Consider the following 24,192-nt stretch of genomic DNA (forward strand, 5'->3'; position numbering starts at 1 on the left):
TTTGAGTAAATTCAACGGCCCAACCGCCACTGCTCTCTGGGGAAGAGAATTCCACAACCCAAGGATCCTCTGAGAGAGAATTTCTCTCTCTTCAGTCTTAAAAAGGAGACCTCTTACTCGTAAACTTTGTCCTCTTGTTCTAGTCTCCCCCACAAATGGAAACATTCTCCTGGTATTCGTCCTATCCAGTCCCCTCAGGTTCTTGTATGTTTCAAAAGACCACCTCTCATTCTTCTAAAATGGGTCTAGGTCCATAAGCAAAAAGTAATTGTTGACTAGTGTTTAATTCATAGAATCTTAGAATCCTACAGTGCAGAAGGAGGCCATTTGGCCCATCGAGTCTGCACCGACCACAATCCCACCCAGGCCCTATCCCCATAACCCCGTGCATTTACCCTACCCCTGACACTAAGGGTCAATTTAGCACGGCCAATCCAGCTAACCCACACATCTTTGGACTTTTGTAACTGAAAGTTGTTTCCAATGGGGTTTTGCAGGGATTGGTGTTAGTCTCTTGGTGTTTGTAATATATATATCAATGATTAGAACTTAAATGTAGGGGCATGATTAAGAAGTTCGTAGACAAGTCAAAATGCACTATTGGTTGATAAGAAGAAAACTGAGAACTGCAGAGCGACACAGTGGTTAGCAGTGCTGCTCACAGCACCAGGGATCCGGGTTCGATTCCGGCCTCCAGCCTGGCGTCACTGTCTATGTGGAGTCTGCACGTTCTCCACGTGTCTGCGTGGGTTTCCTCCCACAGTCCAAAGATGTGTGGGTTAGGTGGATTGCTAAATTGACCCTTGGTCAGCGGGAATTAGCAGGGTAAATCCATGGGGTTACAGGGATATGGCCTGGGTGGGATTGTGGTCGGTGCAGACTCGTTGGGCCGAATGGCCTCCTTCTGCATTGTAGGGAATTCTATGATTTTAAAATATTAATGGACTAGTTAGGGGTGGACAGAACAAGTGGCAAATGGAGTTCAATCCGGTTAAGTATGAGGCAGTGCATTTGGGGCAGAATTCTGCCATTTATCCTTGAAGGTGACTGGACAGTTAGATGAGCTGGTCAAGAAAACATATGGGACACTTGTATTTGTTAGCCAAAGCATAGAATATGAGAGCTGGAGCTTATGTGGGAAATGTGTAAAACATTAGTTGGATGCTGAGTGCAGTTCTGGCCATTACACTATAGGAAAGATGTGATTGCACCAGAGAGAGTACAGAGGAGGTTTGCAAAGCTGCTGCCTGAACTGGAGAATGTTAGTTATGAAGAAATCTTGGATAAGTTAGTTCTGTTTTATTTGGAACAGAGGAGGTGGATGTGTATAAAATTATGAGAGGTCCAAATAGAGTGGATAGGAAAGCCCTATTCTCCCTGGTTGAGGGATCCATAACCAGGAAGAATAGACTTAGTGTAAGACATTTAGAGGGGATTTCAGGAGAAATCGTTCCACCCAGAGAGTGCTGGGGATCTAGAATTCACTGCCTGAAAGGGTGGTAGAAACAGAAACGCTGGTAACATTTAAAAAGTACTTGGATATGCACTTAATGTTTCATAACCTGCAGAGCTATGGACCAACAGATAGAAAGTGGGATTCGGCTGGATGGCTACTTATTGGCCAGCGCAGGCATGATGGGCTGAATGGCCTCATTGCATACTATAAATTTCCATGAATAGGGTCTCTTGGGTGACCTTTCAGAAAGACAGGAAGGAAGGAAAAGGTGGTGGGGTAGCACTGTTAATAAGAGATGAAATGAGACCAGTTGTGAGAGACGATCTAGGCTGAGGTGATGCAGAATCCATTTGGGTGGAGGTAAAAAACAGCAAGGGAACGAAGGCATTGTTGGAGTAGTGTATAGACCCCCAACCAGAAGCCACACTGTATGAAAGGGTACACATCAGCAAATAATAGTAGCAATGTAAAAAGAATAGAGCAATAATTATGGGTGACTTTAATCTTCATGTTGATTGGGTTAATCAAGTTGGAAAGGGTAATTACAACAACAAATTCACAATTTCCTGAAGTAATATGTCATGGAGCCAATCAAGGAACAGACAATCTTGGACCTGGTAATGGGTAATGAGGCAGGTTTAATAAATGACCTCAGAGTAAAAGATCCCCTAGGAAGTAGTGATCACAATATAGAAGTTAATATCAGTTTGAGAGTGAGAAACTTGGGTCAGAGAGAACTTTGTTTAACTTAAATAAAAGGAATTACAATGAAATGAAGATAGAGTTGGCTGAAGTGGACTGGGTGGATAGATTAGCAGGAGAGACAGTAAGCAAGCTGTGGCAGGGATTTAAGGAGGTAATTCTTGACTCTCAGCAAAAATATATCCCAGTAAGGAGGAAAGATTCTAAGAGAGGTATCAACCAACCATAGCTAATCAAGGAAGTTAAGGAGAGTATTAAGTTGTGTGAAAAAGTATACAAAGAGGCAAAAGTCAGTAACAACCCCAAAGACTGGGATAAATTCAGAATACAGCAAAGGAGGACTAAAAAGATAATAAAGAGAGAGAAAAGAAACTACTGGGGCAAACTGGTGTGGAATATAAAAACTGACAATAACAGCTTTTTTAAATATATAAAAAGGAAGAGAGAGGTCAAAGTAATTATTGGGCCCTTAGAGAAATAATCTGGGGAGATAGGGAACAAGGAAATGGTTGAGGAGTTATGCAGATAGTTTGCATCAGTCTTTACAGTGGAAGATGCTTTGAACATCCATTAATACGAAAGAATACTTCACTAGAGAAGTAACATTAGACAAATTAATGGGGGCTAAAGGCAGATAAGTCTCCTGGCCCTTATTGCTTGCATCCTAGGATCCTAAAAGAAATAGTTACATAGTCAGTGGTGAGGCATTGGGTGTAATTTTCCAAAAATCCGTGGATTCTGGAGAAGTACCAGAGGATTGGAAAACTGTCAATGTGACGCTCCTGTTCAAAGATATGGGGGGCAAAAAGCAGGTAACTATAGACACAAAAATGGGTGGAAAGGCAAGTTGCGAGAGGGATACAAACAGTTTACAAAGAGATATTGATAGATTAAGTAAGTGGGCAAAAAGTTGACAAATGGAGAATAATGTGGGAAAATATGAAGTTGTTCATTTTGGAAGGGAGAACAAAAGAACAGAATGTTATTTAAATAGAGCAAAACTGCAGAAAGCTGCAACACAAAGGGACTTGGGGGTACTTGTGCACAAAACACAGAAAGCTAGGACACAGGTACAGCAGGTAATCAGGAAGCAAATGGAATATTGGTCCTTATTTCAAGGGGGTTGGAATATAAGAGTTGGGAAGTCTTGCTGCAGCTACTCAAGTTACTGGCAAGACCACATCTGGAGCACTGTGAGCAGTTTTGTTTGCCTTATTTAAAGAAATATTATTTCATTGGAGGCAGCTCAGAGAAGGTTCGCTCGGATGAGCCCCGGTCTTATGAGGAAAGGCTAAAGAGGCTGAGCCTCTACTCATTGGCGTTTAGAAGAGAGGTGATCTCATTGAAATATATAGGATTCTTTAAGAGCTTGACAGGGTAAATGCTGAGAGGATGTTTCCCCTCATGGGAGAGCCCAGGACCAGAGGGTGTAGTCTCAGAATAAAGGGGCATCAATTTAAGACTGAGATAAGGAGGAATTTCTTCTCTCAGAGGGTTGTGAGTCTTTGGAACTCCTTACCACAGAGAGCTGTGGGCAGAGTCCTTGTGTATATTGAAGTCTGAGATAGATTTTTGATCAGTAAGGGAATCAAGAGTTTCAGGAAAGGGCAGGAAAGTGGGTGTGAGGAATGGTGGATAACCCTTGATCCTATTGAATGGTGGAGCTGGCTCGAGGGGCTGAATGGCCTCGTCCTGTCCCTATTTCCTGTGGTCCTGGACAAGGCGAGCCTTACCAGTCTTCTTTAGGCCTGGATTTTACACCTCCCTGCAGCGGATGTGGTGAACTGTTGGCCACCAGCGGCATCTTCCAGGCCCTCCAAAGCTTACAGGTTATTGTATGGCTCGCTCGACCTGCTGCCTTGAAACCAGGAGGTTGGCTTCAGCAGGATTGGAAGTTCCCACCACCGGGAAGAGCTGTAAAATCCCACCCTTAGGGCAGGATTTTCCGACCGCGCTCAACCCAAAACAGGAAAATCCTGCCCGAGGTCAATGGACCTCTGCATGGTCCGCCCCTGCCCACTACAATTCCCATGGCAGGCGGGACGGGAAAATTCCCCCCCCTTTAGTCTTTAACTACAGTTCACCTGCTGCTTAAAAATTTCCAGTTAGCATCTCATAGAATCCTACAGTGCAGAAGGAGGCCATTTGGCCCATCGGGCCTGCACCGACCACAATCCCACCCAGGCCCTATCCCCATAACCCCATCCATTTTACCCCAGTTAGTCCCCCTAACACTAAAGGGGCAATTCACCATGGCCAATCCACCCAACCCACACATCTTTGGACTGTGGGAGGAAACTGGAGCACCCGGAGGAAACCCACGCAGACACGGGGAGAACATGCAAACTCCACACAGACAATGATCCAAGCCGGGATTCGAGCCCGAGTCCCTGGCGCTGTGAGGCAGCAGTGCTCACCACTGTGTCACCGTGTCACCCTCAGTTGTCGTATCTCTCCTATCCTTTTTAAATCTGGAACGCTTGGAGCTTTGCCATTGTTTGTTTATATTTGCCCATCGCAACAGCTCCATTTATGATGCTGTCTTATCCATGAAAAACATATTTGGTGATCTGGGACTTGTGTTTCTACATAGTGGAGGTTGGAAAAGATCAAAAAGACTCAAGTGACTGGTACAAGGATGTCAAAGTTTTAATCCTATAAAGACCTTGTGGCTTTTCATGTTTGGATTATAGCATATTTATTTGTACATATAGAAACAACTGCATTAAAGGAATGACAGTGTTAGCCAGGCTGGCCATAGGTTGTACAAAACTTCTATTTCACTCATCATTCTGCACTTCCTTCAGTTCTCTGGGTGGGATTCTCCGCTCTCGTCTGTGGTGGAACTCACTGCGAGCAAGAAAGGAAAATTTGGCGTTCCTGCCAAAACTCCACTCACTTTCAGCGAATCTGGAGAATCACAGCCGCAAACAAGGATGGAGAACTCCAGCGTTTATGCTGTTTCCTTCTTCAGGTCTTAGATATAATCCAATCAGATCAAGTTTGTGGTCCCATGGATCTGCCTGTGCACAGCCAATCCAGGGAAGGTTTTCCCAGCTGGAACATTCCTCATCCCATCGGCCGACCTTGCCTGCGTCCGGGATTCTCCGGTTCCACTGCTGTGAATGGAGATTCGGCTGAGCGCCAAATTCTCCATTCTCACTGGCAGCAGTGGCGGGACATACAACATCGGAGAGTTCCCGCCATCGTCATCTATAGTTATCAGTCCACAGCAGTCCAGATGAGGTTTGCTTGCTGTAATACACAATTACAAGCCATCCAGATCACTCTTTCTAATTGCTTCATCACTGTCCTTCCAAATAATACCCAATTTGTATAGTGTCTTCCCAACATCTTCCAGGTTCATCACAACGCGGTATAAAAGCATGTCGATAGGGCATTCACTTTATAAGCTTCTCTTTTCACGCTCCATTGCATAGAATCCTACAGTGCAGAAGGAGGCCATTCGGCCTATCGAGTCTGCACCAACCACAATCCCACCCAGGCCCTATCCCCATAACCGCATGCATTTGCCCTAGCTAGTCCCCCTAACACTAAAGGGGCAATTTAGCATGGCCAATCCACCCAACCCATACATCTTTGGACTGTGGGAGGAAACCGGAGCACCCGAAGGAAACCCACGCAGACACGGGTAGAATGTGCAAACTCCACACAGACACCCAAGCCGGGAATTGAACCCAGGTCCCTGGCGCTGTGAGGCAGCAGTGCTAACCACTGTGCCACCATGCTGACCAATGTTCCTGCTTCTCCTGGAATGTTCGTGCATGTCTGAAATATTTCCAGACATCTCTCCCTCCTCTCTCACATCACCCTGCCCCAATCATGAAGCTGCCCGACTATATAATTCACCCCAGCCTCTTCGCCGTCGGTCAGCCTTTAGTCTGCCTGCCAACCTTTATCGCTTCATCCATCTCCCTTATTGCACTGGTAACCTTTCAGCTGCTGCATTGATTCCCAACAAGTCTTTAATCCCGTCTTGCCATGCTGGTGTGCAATAAGTAGGCGAGACAGCTCAGTGTTAGCTTCACTCAGTTGGTTGTACTTCCTTCCAAAGTCAGAAGGTTGTGGATTCAAACCTCATTACAGACTGAGACATGAAACCATGGCTGACAGTTCAGTGTAATGCTGAGGAAATCCCTGCGTTTGTGGAGGTGCTGCCTCTCAGAGAAAATATTTTATTTGTCCTTTCATGGGATGTGAGCATCGTCGACAAGACCAGCATTGTAAAAACCCATCTGATGTCATTAAGGGAAGGAAATCCGCCATCCATTCCCGGTCTGGCCTACATGACCCACAGCAATGTGGACAACTCTTAACTGCCCTCTGCAATGGCCTCGCAAGCCACTTAGTTCAGGGCAATTGGGGATGGGCAACAAATCATAGAATCATAGAACCCTACAGTGCAGAAGGAAGCCATTCGGCCCATCGAGTCTGCGCCGACCACAATCCCACCCAGGCCTGCGGGTGTGGTTAGCACTGCTGCCTCACAGCTTCAAGGACCTGGGTTTGATTATCGGCTTGGGTCACGGTAGCACAGTGGTTAGCACTGCTGCTTCACAGCTCCAGGGTCCCGGGTTCGATTCCCGGCTTGGGTCACTGTCTGTGTGGAGTTTGCACATTCTCCTCGTGTCTGCGTGGGTTTCCTCCGGGTGCTCCGGTTTCCTCCCACAGTCCAAAGATGTGCGGGTTAGGTTGATTGGCCAGGTTAAAAATTGCCCCTTAGTGTCCTGGGATGCGTAGGTTAGAGGGATTAGCGGGTAAATTAGCGGGTAAAAAAAAGGGATTAGCGGGTAGGGCCTGGGTGGGATTGTGGTCGGCGCAGACTCGATGGACCGAATAGCTTCCTTCTGCACTGTAGGGTTCTATGATTCTATGATTTGTTGCCCATCCCCAATTGCCCTGAACTAAGTGGCTTGCGAGGCCATTGCAGAGGGCAGTTAAGAGTTGTCCACATTGCTGTGGGTCATGTAGGCCAGACCGGGAATGGATGGCGGATTTCCTTCCCTTAACGACATCAGATGGGTTTTTACAACAATTAATGTTGGTTTTCATGGTTACCATTATCGTCAAGCTTTATATTGCAGATTTGTTAATTATATTTAAATTCCACCAGCAGCTGTGGTGGGATTTGAACCATGCTCCCCGGACGAGCATGGGGCGGCACGGTGGCACAGTGGTTAGCACTGCTGCCTCACAGCTTCAAGGACCTGGATTTGATTATCGGCTTGGGTCACTGTCTGTGTGGAGTTTGCACATTCTCCCCGTGTGTGCATGGGTTTCCTTCGGGTGCTCCGGTTTCCTCCCACAGTCCAAAGATGTGCGGGTTAGGTGCATTGGCCATGCTAAATTGCCCCTTAGTGTCCCGGGATGCGTAGGTTAGAAGGATTAGCGGGGTAAATATGGGGGGTTATGAGGATACGGCCTGGGTGGGATTGTGGTCGGTGCAGACTCGATCGGCCGAATGGCTTCTTCTGCACTGTAGGTATTCTATGAATAGCGTAGGCCTCTGGATTACTATTGCAGTGACATTATCACTACCCCACTAATGATGACAATTCTGCCTGTTCAGCTGGATATAAAAGATCCTGCAGCACTGTTTGAAGAACAACAAGGAGTTCTCTGTGTACTGACTAATGTAATGTCCTCAATCAACATTGCCATTCAGTAACATAACGCGACATGCAAATTGGTCACAGTAAGTGACTGTGCTTCAAATTGCAAGGAGCTTTCGGATGCCTTGAGGGATCAGTAAGGTGCAAATTGATGCTAACCCCAGATCTTATGCAGCAGTGTTCCAGGAGCTTGGCTGACCATACATTTACTTCATATACACACCTAGACCCCATTAGGGATGGGCATCAAACACCAGCCCTGTTAACAATGCTAACGTTGCCACCAAAGAGTATAAAAGGTTCAGACCAGCGTTTTTAAGTCCAGGGCCTTATTTCCATTTCTTATCAAAATCCAGTGGGAATCGCTACCTGGCAGGTGGGCAGGAGCAGGATTTCAGAAGGACTCTATCACGATCCCAAGGCATCCAGCATGAAAGAAATTAGGCGAGAATTCTGAAGGGCGGAGGAGGGAAGCCCAGTGCAAGGGAGGCCTAAGATCATGGTGGAGTCTGGAGGAGCACTCATGTGTCCCCCTGGCCCACAAGGTTTTAAGTGTCATAATCTCTTGACTCTCTTCTGAGCATGCTCTTGCAGCTACCACGTTTCTCAGGCAGTTCCAACAGCATACTCAACTTGTGCGGTCACCCATTGAAGCCACTTCATAGGGTCCTAAACATGGCAGAGAGATCACCACCTTTACATGTTAATGAGGCCCTTCCATGTGTGTAACTGAGGCCTTCATCAGAACTGAAAACATTGCAGTCAGGATGACGACTGGCAGGAGGAACGCACCAGGAATGAAACCAGAAACAGACAAACTACCCACCTACCCTGACCCGTGAGGCAAGCAGGGTTAAAATCAGGCCTTAATGGTCAATTGTGTTCTGCAAGTCTAGAATAGGGCAAACCAGTTTGTGATGGCAGGTTCCCTTCCCTGAAAGATAGAATCCTACAGTCATAGAATCCCTACAGTGCAGAAGGAGGCCATTCGGCCTATCGAATCTGCACCGACCACAATCCCATCCAATCCCTATCCCCACAACCCCATGCATTTAGCCAAGCTAGTCCCCCTGACACTAAGGGGTAATTTAGCATGGCCAATCAACCTAACCCGCACATCTTTGAACTGTGGGAGGAAACCGGAGCACCTGGAGGAAACCCACACAGACGCGGGGAGAATATGCAGACTCCGCACAGACAGTGACCCAAGGCGAGAATTGAACCTGGGTCCCTGGTGCTGTGAGGCAGCAGTGCTAACCACTGTGCCACCCCTAATATTCATGATTCATGAATAATATTCAGTTGGATTTTGATTGAGTTTCTTTCAAGTGCCAATCCATAAATTACTTTATTAAAATTAATATGAACTGACAATCTCTGGATCGCTAATTCTGTGACATAATCAAGTTTACAGTTAGCCTTATACGGGCTTTTTTAATGGGATGATTGATGTTAAACTGGATCTTGCCAAGATGTCTATCTAACCCGTAAGATAGTGGTGACTTACAGGTGTTTTCTTAATGCTGCAGAATACTGTGGACAAGCTGATCAAGAAGACAAACTTAGCCTTGGTTGTGGGGACTAACAGTTGGAGGGATCAGTTTATTGAAGCAGTCACTGTGAGCGCAGGTAAGTGAACGACATTTCCATATTACAGAATGCAACGAAGCAGCGTTAGAAAGTGCATTGCTTGTTTTTATGAGTAAAATATTAGGTGGATATTTTTTAATTCCCTCCAAAATAGATGGGTTTGAGTGGGGTGGAATGTAGGAAAAGGTAAAAACCGGCCGCCAACCCACCCATTTCCCATTTTAAGGGTGTCAGGACAGAGGACAGACAACCAGTTTGCTCACAGGAGGTGAATTGGTTAATTAAATGTTATTACTGAAGCAGTTCATGTCCAATTGCAAGTCCTGGACAATATCCAGGCTCGGGCTGACAAGTGGTAAGCAATATTCACATCACAGAAGAGTCAGACATTAACCATCTCCAGGAAGAAAGGATCTAACCATTGCCCCTCCACTATCAACATCCTGGGGGTTACCATTGACCAGAAACCCAACTGGATTAATCATATAAATACTGTGGCTACCAGAGCAGGTCAGAGGCTGGGAATCCTGGAGCGATTAGCTCACCTCCTGACTCCTCAAAACCTCTCCAACATCTACAAAGCACAGGTCAGGAGTGTGATGGAATACTCTCCACTTGCCTGGATGGGTGCAGCTCCAACAACTCTCAAGAAGCTTGACATCATCCAGGTCAAAGCAGCCACTTGATTGGCATCCCTTCCACAAATATCCATTCCCTCCACCATTAACGAACAATAGCAGCAGTGTGTACCACCTACAAGACGCACTGCAGGAACTCAGACAGCATCTTCCAAATCCACAGCAACCGCCATTTCGAAGGACAGGGGCAGCAGATACACGGGAACACACCACCTACAAGTTCCCCTCCACTTCACTCACCATCCTGACTTGGAAAGATATTCCATTCCTTCACTGTAACTGGTTCAAAATCCTGGAATTCCCTCTCTAACAGCACTGTGGGTGTACCTACACTTCATGGACTGCAGTGGTTCAAGAAGGTAGCTCACCACCAACTTCTCAAGGGCAATAAGGGACGGGCAATGAATGCTGGCCTAGAAAGCAATGCCCTCATCCAGTTAATTAATTTTTTAAAATGGACCAGCTGCGTGCCTCAAATTTAGCCACGATTTAAAATTTAACCCTGAACAGCAGGATTTGCTAAGGAGAGGCAATGGCTGTTAGAATGTAACCACTGATAACAATTGGATCTGTTGTAGTGTGACCAATGGTAACAAGCTGTAAGGGTCAGCTGACCCCATAAACTATTTAACCAATGACAAAATGATGTGATGATCAGCTGACTCAGTATAAATAAGAGCCTGTTGGGACTTGGAATTCATCCTGGAGTTCAGTTATTAGTGGTGTACTGCAAGGATCTGTTTTAGGGCCACTGCTGTTTGTCATTTTTATTAATGACCTGGATGAGGGCATAGAAGGATGGGTTAGTAAATTTGCGGATGACACTAAAGTCGGTGGAGTTGTACACAGTGCGGAGGGAAGTGGCAGGTTACATAGGGACATAGATAAGCTGCAGAGCTGGGCTGAGAGGTGGCAAATGGAGTTTAATGCGGAAAAGTGCGAAGTGATTCACTTTGGAAGGAGTAACAGGAATACAGAGTACTGGGCTAATGGTAAGATACTTGGTCGTGTGGATGAACAGAGAGATCTGGGTGTCCATGTGCATAGATCCCTGAAATTTGGCACCCAGGTTGATAGGGTTGTTAAGAAGGCGTACGGTGTGTTAGCTTTTATTGGTAGAGGGATTGAGTTTCGGAGCCAGGAGGTCATGTTGCAACTGTACAAAACTCTGGTGCGGCCGCACTTGGAGTATTGCGTACAGTTCTGGTCGCCGCATTATAGGAAAGATGTGGAAGTGTTGGAAAGGGTGCAGAGGAGATTTACCAGGATGTTGCCTGATATGGTGGGAAAATCGTATGAGGAAAGGCTGAGGGGCTTGAGGTTGTTTTCGTTAAGAGAGAAGAAGGTTAAGAGGTGGCTTAATAGAGGTTTACAAGATGATCAGAGGATTAGATAAGGTGGATAGTGAGAGCCTTTTTCCTCGGATGGTGATGGCTAACACGAGGGGACATAGCGTTAAATTGAGGGGTGATAGATATAGGACAGATGTTAGAGGTAGGTTCTTTACTCAGAGTAGTAAGGGCGTGGAATGCCCTGCCTGCAGCAGTAGTGGACTCGTCAACATTAAGAGCATTCAAATGGTTATTGGATAAACATATGGATGATATTGGAATAGTGTAGATTAGATGGGCTTTAGATTGGTTTCACTGGTTGGTGCAACATCGAGGGCCAAAGTGCCTGTACTGCGCTGTAATGTTCTATGGAATGGCCCAGGGTGAGGCCTCAAATGTTGGAGTAATGAAGTTTCTTTATTATATCAACAGATTTATCTGTTGGAGTAAGTTTTGTTTCATTTTATTGCCTACAACTGAACAGTACCTTCTGCTGGATGAACAATGGCTACTTCCCTTTTGACTTACTGGTTGGATGTATCTGCTTCACACAACCCTTGCAAATGGACATGCCCCCCACAAAGCGTCAGCCTCACCACCACCAATCCCTCTGATTTCTCCTTTCCTAATCTTTCCTCTCTTCCCTTCTCTCCTGAATTCTTCAGATCCCCACCCCTGCCTGACCCTCTGGCCTCCAATCTCACCCTCTCCCCCTTCCCCCCCACCCATTCCACCCTCAACCCCAGCCTTTTGGATTTCTACCTCTACCCCCCTCCACTCCGTTCTCTGATTGAAGTCTTCTGCTGAAGGTCTACGTGCTCCACAGCCAACCACCCTTGGGTGACACAGTGGTTGGCATTGCTGCCTCACAGCGCCAGGGACCCATGTTCAATTCCAGCCTCGGGTCACTGTCTGTGTGGAGTTTGCACATTCTCCCTGTGTCTGTGTGGGTTTCCTCCGGGTGCTCCGGTTTCCTCCCACACTCCAAAGATTAAGTTTGATTGGCCATGTTAAATTGCCCCTTCGTCTCAGGGGGACTAGGAGGGTGAATATGTGGGGTTATGGGGATGGGACATGGGTGGGACTGTTATCGGTGCAGGCTCGATGGACTGTATAGATTCTACCGTATTCAACCTGCCTTGGCCCTGGGAAATAGGAACAAAGTTGGTGAAGTCAGCAGGACTGAGGGAACCTCATCCTTCCTTGTATAATCCTAACTACAATGTTGGTTCCTCTGCTCCCTCTCCATCGCTGAGATAAGATCGGCATTCTTGTGACAAATCCAGTACTTTGGGAACTGCACTTTTGTTGTGATCCTTAAATGCTTTTGAAGTGTGCAAATAAGCTGATTTTTGGAACAACAGTGAGGGAGGAAATGAACCTCCTTTTTGCATTTCTTCCCCCTGAAAATTAGTGTTGCCATCGAAAATACAGATTTTCCCATGGAATCATCAAAGAATTGCAGCACAGAAAGTGGTGGTATGGCCTATTGTGTCATGCTAGCTTGCTGCAGGATCCACTCACCAAGTCCCACACCCCCGTCTTTCCCCAGAAATCTGCAAATCTTTTCTCTTCAGATAATTAACCAATTCTCTTTTGAAAGCTTTGATTGAATCTCCCCCACCCCGACACACTCTCGAACAGAGTTCCACATCGTAACCACTCACTGAGTCATAACCCCTTATAGTTTTATTTATTTATTAGTGTCACAAGTCGGTTTACATTAACACTGCAATGAAGTTACTGTGAAAATCCCCAAGTTGCCACACTCCGGTGCCTGTTCGGGTACACTGAGGGAGAATTTAGCATAGCCAATGCATCCTAACCAGCACATCTTTTGGACTCTGGGAGGAACCCGGAGCACTCGGAGGAAACCCACCCAGACACGGGGAGAATGTGCAGACTCCACACAGACAGTGACCCAAGCCGGGTATCGAACCCGGGTCCCTGGCGCTGTGAGGAAGCAGGGCTAATAACTATGTCACCGTGCCACCCACGAGGTCATTTGCTTTCATGGTTCCATATTCTCTACTTTATCATAGAATCCCAACAGTGCAGAAGGAGGCCATTTGGCCCATCGGGTCTGCTCCGGCCATCCAACAGAGGCTCCTATCCCCGTAACCCCATGTATTTACCCCGCTAAATCCACCTAACCCACACATCCTGGGATACAAAGGGACAATTTACCATGGCTAATCCAGCTAATCTACACATCTAAGGAACAATTTAACATGGCCAATCCACCTAACCCGCACGTCTTTGGACTGTAGGAGGAAACCGGAGCACCCGGAGGAAACCCACGCAGACATGGGAAGAACGTGCAAACTCCACACAGACAGTGACCCGAGGCCAGAATTGAACCCGGGTCCCTGGCGCTGCGAGGCAGTTGTGCTAACCAGTGTGTCACCCGAGGCTGGTTGGCTGTGGGGCAGGTAGACCTTCAGCAGCAGACTTCAATCAGAAAACAGGAAGGGAGGGCAGAGGTAGAAATCCAAAAGGCTGGGGTTGAGGGTGGAAGATTGGAGGCCAGAGGGTCAGGCAGGTATGGGGATCTGATGAATCCACTCAATAGTATGGGAATCTGCAGACTGCACACCGACGGTCACCCAAGGTCGGAATTGAACCCGGGTCCCTGGCGCTATGAGGCAGCAGTGCTAACCACTGTGCGACCATACAATTATAGGACCCTGTTTCAGTTCACAGGATACATTCTTTCAGCCTATGCCTGTTGACTGTCTTGATTGGATGAATGGTTGACCTTCTGTGTCTGACAGCACCTGAGGGAAATTAGACGGATTTGTGTTTAAACCTATAAGCTGCTGATAGCTGAGAATTATCTTCGCAATTCAGTTGTGGACCATTTGTTTTTTTTTTGCTCCATCTGCTGTGAAGAGTGTGTTTTGTTTCCCTTATCAAAAACTTTCCCCGAAAGCCCATTTCAACTTTCAGCCCTCTGAGACTATTCATTCACAGTTCAGACAAAATGTGCTGAATTATAAAGCAGTTAATTATCTCTGCAGATAAATTGAGTCATTTGCATTCAAATTTATGTTACGAAAGCTGTTCACATGAAGTAGTTTTTCTTTTGCCTGCTACTGTGCTTCGATTTTGTGATCGTTTAATGCTTTCACTGTTACGTTTACATATTCAACGTATTTGCCTTAAGCTAGTGATAAAATCTCATCCCCGGTACCAGGTCTCTCCACAGCCTTGCCCATGCCTACCTCTGGAACCCCCTCTATCCCTACATCCCTCCAATATCCTTGGTGGCACAATGGCTAACACTGCTGCCTCACAATTATTCAGCCCTCATCTTTCACATCCCTCCTTACCCCCGCCCCTGCCATGCACTTTTCATGGCTCTTTATCGTCCCTATAACAACTTATTGCCAACTCATACCCTGACTCACCACTCTTTGCCCTTACACCCCCACCCCGCCCCCCCCCCCCTCCCCATGCCAACTCATCTAGAATCCTTTGACAGTTTTTTTTTGACAGCTTTGGAAGCTCCTTGACATCATAGCAATTCTTTGACAGATTTGACAGTTCCTTGACAGCTTGACTGTTCTTTGACAGTTCTTTAACAGTTCCTTGAAAACTTAGACAATTCCAATGAGTTAATCCACTTTTCTTTATGCAAACTCTTATTTACTTTTAAAGGGTGCCTTACCCATCTCAAAAGGTGTCCCAGGACCATATCAAAAGGGGTACTTTACATCTCCAAAGGATACCCTGGCTATCCAAACAAATCGACCCTTAAGAACTCATTTTACCTGGTTTAATCTGCGCACTTTGGGATTCATACTCCTGGCCTTCCAAACTCCCACTATATGAAGGCAACTGACGATTTAAAGGATCACCTGGCTCCTTGAATTGCGTATGCATGAACATTGAGTCGATACCAGTCCGCCCCCATGAAAATAGGAAATGCCATATCCAGGAGTGGGACTTAGAATTCCCGGCCACATCCAGGATTTTCACCATGAAATGAAAATCTGGTCCTCAGTATCAGACCCTGTTTGCAAACATTTCTGTGAAGCACCTTGCGACATTTTGCTGAATTAAAGCTGCCCTTTAGTGCAAGTTGTTGAGAAGGTATAGGGCTTGATCTTATCGGCCGTTCACGCCACGCTCCCACTGCAGTGAGGTCGGAAAAGTTGGCATCCAGCCAAATCTCGGTGCACTGCAGCGAGATGGGTAAACCCCGTCGGTGTGAACAGTGGTAACATTCTGGCCAGAGGAACTGTTACAACAAACCTATTCAGTTAATTAACTATCTAGAGTAAGTTAGATATTTTCATACAGTTCACACGTCCTGTTCACGTTAACTTTAATTCCAATGTTATGATTTTCTTCGGTCACAATTATATTACCTTCACGATTACATGTTAACACAGAATAGCAGACTATGAACACTAAGGGGGTGATCCTACCAAAAAGATTCTCAGTGCTGAACGAGCATGAAAACGGGAGAGAATCGCGCCCATTTATTTATATCCCAGACACAATCGTATGGCACTTAAGAAAAAAAAAAATGTAAAATGTGATTCTTGCCAGTAGGGGGAGTGGGCAGAGCCTACTCACGCCAGGAAGCTACTGTGCATGCACCCCAATATCTCAGTGCACTGTGTACAAGTGTACACAATCCCTGGAAGATCTGTCACTCCCCCCTCCAAACCACCTGGACATTGCCCCCCCATCACCCCCAATAGCCCCCAATATCCCCCCCGGCCGTTCGCTGGCCCCACTCTACTATTCCCCCCCTCCCCCCCACAGCTGATCATTTCACCACCCGCCCAGCCGATCCCTGTTGCAAAGAGGGCCCTCCCCGTCATGGCCATGCCCCCCATTGTGGGCCCACCGCTTCAGGCCCTGCTTCCTCCCTGTAGGCCGTTCCCCCTTGGCATTGCCCAGTGAACATTTGGACCAGACAAACAGAGGAAGTTTGGAGCTCATACCTTCTCACTTACCATGAGCTGTGTTTGCAAATGTTGTGGCCGGAATTGGGAAGACCATGAAGTCAATAATAGAATTAGAAAATGCACTGAGTGTCGACTGGCACCTGTAAAAGCAAATTGGATCCTTATTTAGGGTGTGATACTGGAGCAGGTCATTCACCTTCTCTGATGTAGTAATCGGGATATGATGTCAACGATGATGTACCGCTTACATCACTAGGTCATGTGGTAGACTCAAGAGCAAGAGAGAGGAAGAGATTGGAATCATGCCAAGGGACAACATGTCTACTCTGAAACCTGTTTAGATGTATTACTAATAAACAAGTGTTAAGCAGATCACAGAATCCTCACAGTGCAGAAGGAGGCCATTCAGCCCATCAGGTCTGCACTGACACTCCGATAGAACATCTTACCAGGCCTACCTCTCCACCCTATCCTTGTCACCCGTCGCATTTACCCCAGTAATCCCCCTTAACATCTTGGGACACTAAGGTCCTGATTTTACCATTTTCATTCCAAGTGCTGAATCTGGGTGTAATTCAGATCCGACTTGGGAATCTGCTTTCAGGCGCCCCCATACGCACTCAGCCTGAAAAAAATATCGCGGGTCCCATTCGTGCTGTGGGCGGGGCTTAGCGCGGCCGAAACGATCGGAGCTCTGAACTGCGCAAGCGCAGTTGGAAAAAATTTGAAAAAGCACGCCCGTGTCAGATCGCTCCCGGACCGCAAAAGGCGGAGAAAGCTGCTCGGGAGCGAAAAGCGGGAGCAATGGCCCCACAGACATCACTGTCCCGCTTATCAACCCCCCCCCCCACCACGCTACCCAGACCGATCGTCACCCCTTCCCCCCGCCTCCCCACCCCCACCGATCGCCCGCAGAGTTGCAGCGGACCCTCCTGCCCCCCTACCAGAGATCCACCTGCCCCCCCTCCCCGTCCGTCCGTTCCTCCCCCCCCCCCCCCGTCCCCCCGAGCCAGAGATACATCTTACCCCCCCCCCCACTGGGCCAGGAACATCTGACCCGCCTCCTCCTCCCTCCCCACCAGACAACGATCAGCCCTCTCCCCACCCCACTCCAGACAACGAATGGCACTCCCCCCCCCCCCCCCCAAGACAACGATCAGCCCCTCCCCCCTCCCCCAACCAGACAACGATCGGGCCTCCCCCCACCAATCGTCCACAGAGTGGCAGCGGACCCTCCTGCCCCCTACCAGAGATCCAGCTGCTCCCCCCACCCCCACCAGTGAGCGATCGGCCCACCTAACCCCCGAACCAGAGATACATCTTACCTGCCTCCCCCCGCCCTCCTCAGAGAACGATCTGGCCTCATTCCCCCCCCCCCCCCCCCACCTCAGAGAACAATCTGGCCTCACCTCTCCCGCCCCCTCCCTCCCCCCAAGAAAATGGTCTGGCCTCACTCACTCACCACCCCCCTCCCCCGCTCAGAGAACGATCAGGCCTCACTCCACCCCAGAGAATGGTCCGGCCTCAGTCACCCCCCCCCCCCCCCCCCCCCCCCCCCCAGAGAACGATTTGGACTCACTCCCCCCCGCCCCCCAGAGAATGGTCTGGCCTCACACACCCCACCCCTGCCAGGAACACCTGACCCGCCTCCTCCTCCCTCCCCACCAGACAACAATCAGTCCTCTCCTCCCCTCCCACCCCCAGACAACGATCTGCCCCCCACCAACCAGACAACGATCGTGCTCCCTCCCCGTTCCCCCCCAACCTCCACCAGAGATACATCTCGCCTCCTCCTCCCCAGCCAGACAACGATCTGGCCTCACTCCCCTCCCTCCGCTCCCAACCAGAGAATGATCTGATCCGCCTCGCCTCCTCTCTCCCACCACCGATCTGAGTCAGAGAGCTGTTGGAGATGCCGTCTGTAGTGTTCCTCATTGTTCAGTTGTCGGTACACTTCTTTGCAGTAATCCGTTCTGTTCAGTATGACTATGGCCCCTCCTTTGTCTGCTGGTTTGATGACAATGTTGCGGTTGGTCTTGAGAGCATGGATGGCGTTGCGTTGTGCTTGGGTGATGTTGGGTGATGAAGGTTTACCAGATTCCTGGGATGAAGGGCCAAAAATGCCTGATCAGAAGACTCTCCCACTGTTACTGCCTGCCACAGGTGGAATGACACAAAGATTGGATGGGTGGTTAGCAGTGAGGTGGAGTGTCTTGGGCTACAAGAAGATATAGACGGAATGGTCAAATGGGCAGATAAGTGACAGCTGGAATTTAACCCTGAAAAGTGTGAGGTGATAACACTTTGGAAGGAGTAATTTGACAAAAAATCATTTAATGAATGGTAGGACACTAGGAAGTTCTGTGGAACAAAGGGTCCTTGGCGTGTTTGTCCACAGATCTCTGAAAGCGAAAGGGCATGTTAGTACAAAGGTGAAAAGGGCATACGGGACACTTGCCTTTATCAATCGAGGCATAGATTACAAAAGGAGGGGAGTCATGTTGGAGTTTTATAGAACTTTGGTGAGGCCACAGCTGGAGTACTGTGTGCAGTTCTGGTCGCTACATTATCAGAAGGATGTGATTGCACTGGAGTGGGTGCAAAGAAGATTCATCACGATGCTGCCTGGAATGGAACATTTAAGTTATGAAGAGAGGTTGGATAAGCTTGGGTTGTTTTTCTTGGAGCAGGGAAGACTGAGGGACGACCTGATTGAGGTGTTCAAGATTATGAGGGGCACGGAAAGGATGGATAGGGAGCTGCTGTTCCCCTTAGTTGAAGGGTCAGTCACGAGTGGACATAGGTTCAAGGTAAGAGGTGGGAGGTTTAGGGGATGTGGGGAAAAACCTTTTTACCCAGAGGGTGGTGACGGTCGGGAATGCGCTGCCTGGGAGGGTGGTAGAGGTGAGTTGCCTCACATCCTTTAAAAAGTACCTGGATGGGGACTTGGCACATCATAACATTCAGGGAAATGGGGCCAAGTGCTGGCAGATGGGGTGAGGTGGGAGTTGAGGTGTTTCCAATGTGTCGGTGCGGACTCGATGGGCCAAAGGGCCTCCCCTGCGCTGGATGATTCTATGGTCATAGAAGGATTTACAGGTTGATAATCAACCCAGTTGGCCATATCATGGACATACCTTCCATGGCTATCAAGTCCTGGAGTGGGACTTGAACCTGGATCATTTGACTTAGAGACAGGGACACTAATCACTTTGCGACAACTCTGAGAGATGACAAACGCAGATTTCTTTGAATTATTCAGGTAACATTAAAAACAATGAGAAAGGTTTCTAACTGTCTCTGAATCATAGATTTTATCACTGTGTAGTCACTCTGGAATATTCTTTCTGTAAGATATATTTGGGCCTCTGCTTTGGTGTTGGGTACTTTCTTGCTGACGTTAATGGATGCTGCAGTCTGGTCTTACTATAGCACCCGTATTGAGGAATTCATTACTGTGAGTAATCACTGCAGGTTACTTCAATGAAACTCAATAGCTTATTACCAGAAAATAATATTCCCTGTGCTTGCTATATGGTAATAATGACTATGAGATTATAAATTATTGAATAATAATTGTAAAAGTGGAAACTATGGTTTGTGACAAAATGTAGAAACAGTACCATAGTGGAGGAGGACTGTGGTACAGCCTTTGCGGGATACATCTAACATAGAAACATTGAAAATAGGAGCAGGAGTGGCCACTCAGCCCTTCAAACCTGCTCCGTCATTCATAGGATCCCGACAGTGCAGGAAGAAGCCATTCAGCCCATAGAGTCTGCACCGACAACAATCCCGCCCAGGTCCCATCCCCATTACCCCACATATTTACCCTGCTAATACCTCTCACCTACGCATCCTGGGAAACTAAGGGGCAATTTAGCATGGCCAATGCACCTAACCCCCACACCTTTGGACTGTGGGAGGAAACCGGAGCACTCGGAGGAAACCCACACAGATACAGGGAGAACATGCAGACTCTAAACAGACAGTCACCCAAGCCAGGAATCGAACCCAAGTCTTTGGGAGCTGTGAGGCAGCAGTGCTAACCACTGTGCCACCAGGCTCCCTGGCATGGTGATCATGGCTGATCATTCAACTCAGTAGTCTGACCCCGCTTTCCCCCCATATCATTTGATTTGCTTTGCCCCAAGAGCTATATCTAACTCCTTCTTGAAAACCTACAATGTATCAGCTTCAACTGCTTTCTGTGGTAATGAATTCAACAGGCTTACCACTCTCTGGATGAAGAAATTTCGCCTCATCTCAGTCCTAAAAGGTTTACCCCTTACTCTTAGACTTTGACCCCTGGTTCTGGACACCCCCACCATCAGGAACATCCTTCCTGCATCTATCCTATCTATTCTTGTTGGAATTTTATAGGGCATTAGCTATGAGGAGAGGTTGGAGAAACTTGGTTTGTTCTTACTGGAGCGACGGAGGTTGAGGGGAGACCTGATAGAAGTCTACAAGATTATGAGAGGCATGGACAGAGTGGATAGTCAGAAGCTTTTTCCCAGGGTGGAAGAGTCAATTACTGGGGGGCATAGGTTTAAGGGGCAAGGTTTAAAGGAGATGTACAAGGCAAATTTTTTACACAGAGAATAGTGGGTGCTTGGAACTCGTTGCCAGGGGAGGTAGTGGAAGTGGATACGGTAGTGACTTTTAAGGGGCATCTTGACAAGTACATGAATAGGATGGGAATAGAGGGATATGGTCCCCAGAAGGGTAGGGGGTTTTAGTTAAGTCGGGCAGCATGGTCAGCGCAGGCTTGGAGGGCCGAAGGGCCTGTTCCTGTGCTGTAATTTTCTTTGTTCTTTATTTTTATGAGATCCTCCCTCATTCTTCTGAACTCCAGCAAATACAATCCTAACTGACTCAATCTCTCCTCATATGACAGTCCTGCCATTCCCGGAATCAGCCTGGTAAACCTTCGCCACACTCTAGAGCAAGAACATCCTTCCTCCGATAAGGGGACCAAGGCTTCACACAATGGGCCTTATTTTATCATTTTGATTCTAAGTGCTGGGCGGACTTGAAACTGTGAGTGTTTCAGATCCGACTTTTCGACCTGTTCTGAGGTGCCCCTGTACGCACTCTGCCTGCAAAAATATCAGCAATTCCAAATCGAGCTGCAGATGCCTGTGGGCGGGGCTTAACGCACCCGAAATCCTGCAGCTCCGATCGGTGCCTCCAACTGCGCATGCACAGAAAAAAAAGATAGAATGTGGCACCCCTGCTACATCGCTCCAGGGCCGGATAATGCCTCCTCCTGGCCCCCACACACATTGCCCCACCCCCACAACATTACTGACCCCTTTATCCCCCCCACACCCCCACCACCCAGACCGATCGTATGCCCCTTCCTCCCTTCCCCCCTTCCCCTTACTGATCTCAGGCAGAGTGGCAGCGGACCCCCCTCCCCTTCCCCTCCACTGATCTCAGGCAGAGTGGCAGCGGTTCCCCCCTTCCCTTCCACCTATGTTGAAAGGAGGCCGTTGATGGAGGTGCCCCTTCCCACCCGAGGCCTGAGCAGGCTCACTTCCCAGGATTACTCATGCTCCTGGACTCCTTCCGCCAGCCTGAAAATTGAGGCTGGGCAGGAAACAGCCCTTCGGCGGTCATTCATTGGCCACTTCATGGCCTCGATTTGGACAAGGACAGACAGATAGGTCTGCCTGGGCCTCACCCGTCCCACTGTAAAATTGGGGAGAGGTTGGGGGTGGGCATGAGGCCAGTGGGAGGGCAATCAGAGGGATTTTATGCCCCCCCCCCCGCAAATCCACCAATAGGAGAACGCAAAAATCATAGAATCCCTACAGTGCAGAAGGAGGCCATTCGGCCCATCGGATCTGCACCAACCACAATCCCACCCAGTCCCTATCCCTGTAACTCCACATATTTAACCCACTAATCCCTCTAATTTATACATCCCAGGTCACGCAGGGGCAATTTAGCATGGTTAATCAACCTGATCCGGACATTTTTGGATTGAAGGAGAAAACCGGAGCACCCATAGGAAACCCACAAAGACACGGGGAGAATGTGCAGACTCCACACAGATAGTGACCCAAGCCGGGAATCGTACCTGGGCCCCTGGCGCTGTGAGGCAGCAGTGCTAATCACCGTGCTGCCCTTTATTCCGCTCATAATCTTTGACAAAGCAGCACAATCAGGCATTGAACCAGAGTGTAATCATTTCTTGCCTCCTCCCCGTTAAAGTGTGCTCCTTGATGTATTTAAGAGGAGTAACCTGGTGCAGTTTTATTAAAACAGCTGAAAATGTTTGATCAGCAAAAATAAAAGAGGTTAAATTGGAAAATGTCAGCAGCATAAAATGAGCTCGTAACAAATTGGCAACCAATCATTCACCGTGTCCAATCTTCTCTCTTCTGAAGTTCGCAGAACTTTGTTTCTTTTGAGCATAAAAACTAACAAGTTTAAAAGGACATTCATCTGCTACTTTGACAGCTGCAACAATAATCTTCTGTATCATTTTGTATGAGCTCCCTAACATTCAAAAGTGTTGCTACATCACTACATTAGGGACGTGAGCACGGCGGCACAGTGGTTAGCACTGCTGCCTCACAGCGCCAGGGACCTGGGCTCAATTCCGGCCTCGGGTCACTATCTGTGTGGAGTCTGCACATTCTCCCCGTGTCTGCGTGGGTTTCCTCCGGGTGCTCCGGTTTCCTCCCACAGTCCAAAGATGTGCGGGTTAGGTGGATTGGCCATGCTGAATTGCCCCTCACTGTCAGGGAATTAGCAGGGTAATTTTGTGGGGTTACGGGAATAGGACCTGGGTGGGATTGTGGTTGATGCAGACTCAATCGATCAAATGGCCTCCTTCTGCACTGTAGCGATTCTATGATCATCAAGAATTTCAGATGGCCTTGCCTTATCTTCCCCTGATGTTTACATAGACGGCGGCACAGTGGTTAGCACTGCTGCCTCACAGCGCCAGAGACCCAGGTTCAATTCCTGCTTAGGTCACTGTCTGTGCAGAGTCTGCATGTTCTTTCTGTATCTGCATGGGTTTCCTCCCACAGTCCGAAAGCCTTGCTGGTTAGGTGCATTGGCCGTGCCAAATTCTCCCTCAGTGTACCTGAACAGGTGCCAGAGTGTGGCGACTAGAGGACTTTCACAATAACTTCATTGCAGTGTTAATGTAAGCCTTACTTGTGACACTAATACTTAAACTTAGACAAACCTGCCAATCATGATTGCAGGATTTAGGGGATTTTCACAGTAACTTCATTGCAGCGTTAATGTAAGCCTACTTGTGACTAATAAATACACATTATGTTACTTTAAGAGGACTCCAGGGTGATTTGTCCCAACCTCAGACAAAGGTTATTAAGGTCAGTTGTGCACTAACCACCTTCCCAAACATGATCAGTTATCTTGGTCCCCTTTCATTTCTTACACTTATCGTGTGAAATGCTGTAGTAAGTCAGCCTGCCATAGAAGTAATTCATTTTCTGGAGGACAGTTGGTAGAGATTTATATACCCAGCAGATTTGAATTGATGTCAATTGCTTCAGGTAAACTTCATTTATCCTGGATGCCACTAGATTTATTTTTACCTTTAGCATATAATGAACTACATCCATATGGAGTTTCTCTGAAGCATGATCTCAGCACTATTTAAAAACACCATCAATACATCTAAGTCACCCTGTAAATAAACATTCATTTTTAACCAGTGCCTCCCTTGGTAATACGGAATGTAGAACTTAGTCAATACGCCACAAAATCTTTGTGTAATATGTACATACTTGGCCAAATCTTGGGCGGCACGGTGGCACAGTGGTTAGCACTGCTGCCTCACAACACCAGGAACCCAGGTTCAATTCCTGGCTTGGGCCACTGTTTGTACGGAGTCTGCACGTTCTCCCCGTGTCTGCGTGGGTTTCCCCC

The 24,192-nt window shown here is 47.8% G+C and overlaps 1 protein-coding gene across 19 annotated transcripts in view; it reads left to right on the forward strand.

Annotated features, from left to right (window-relative positions):
- slc8a1b (solute carrier family 8 member 1b) overlaps positions 1-24,192 on the forward strand; it is a 284,183-nt gene that overhangs the window by 214,283 nt on the left and 45,708 nt on the right. For all 19 annotated transcript variants that reach the window (XM_078212311.1, XM_078212312.1, XM_078212313.1 and 16 more), the window contains one exon: positions 9,321-9,420. In XM_078212311.1, coding sequence (XP_078068437.1) covers positions 9,321-9,420 — 100 coding nt within the window. The remainder of the gene's footprint in view (positions 1-9,320; positions 9,421-24,192) is intronic.

The sequence above is a fragment of the Mustelus asterias genome, chromosome 5 (genome assembly GCF_964213995.1).
Source record: "Mustelus asterias chromosome 5, sMusAst1.hap1.1, whole genome shotgun sequence".
Classification (NCBI taxonomy): domain Eukaryota; kingdom Metazoa; phylum Chordata; class Chondrichthyes; order Carcharhiniformes; family Triakidae; genus Mustelus; species Mustelus asterias.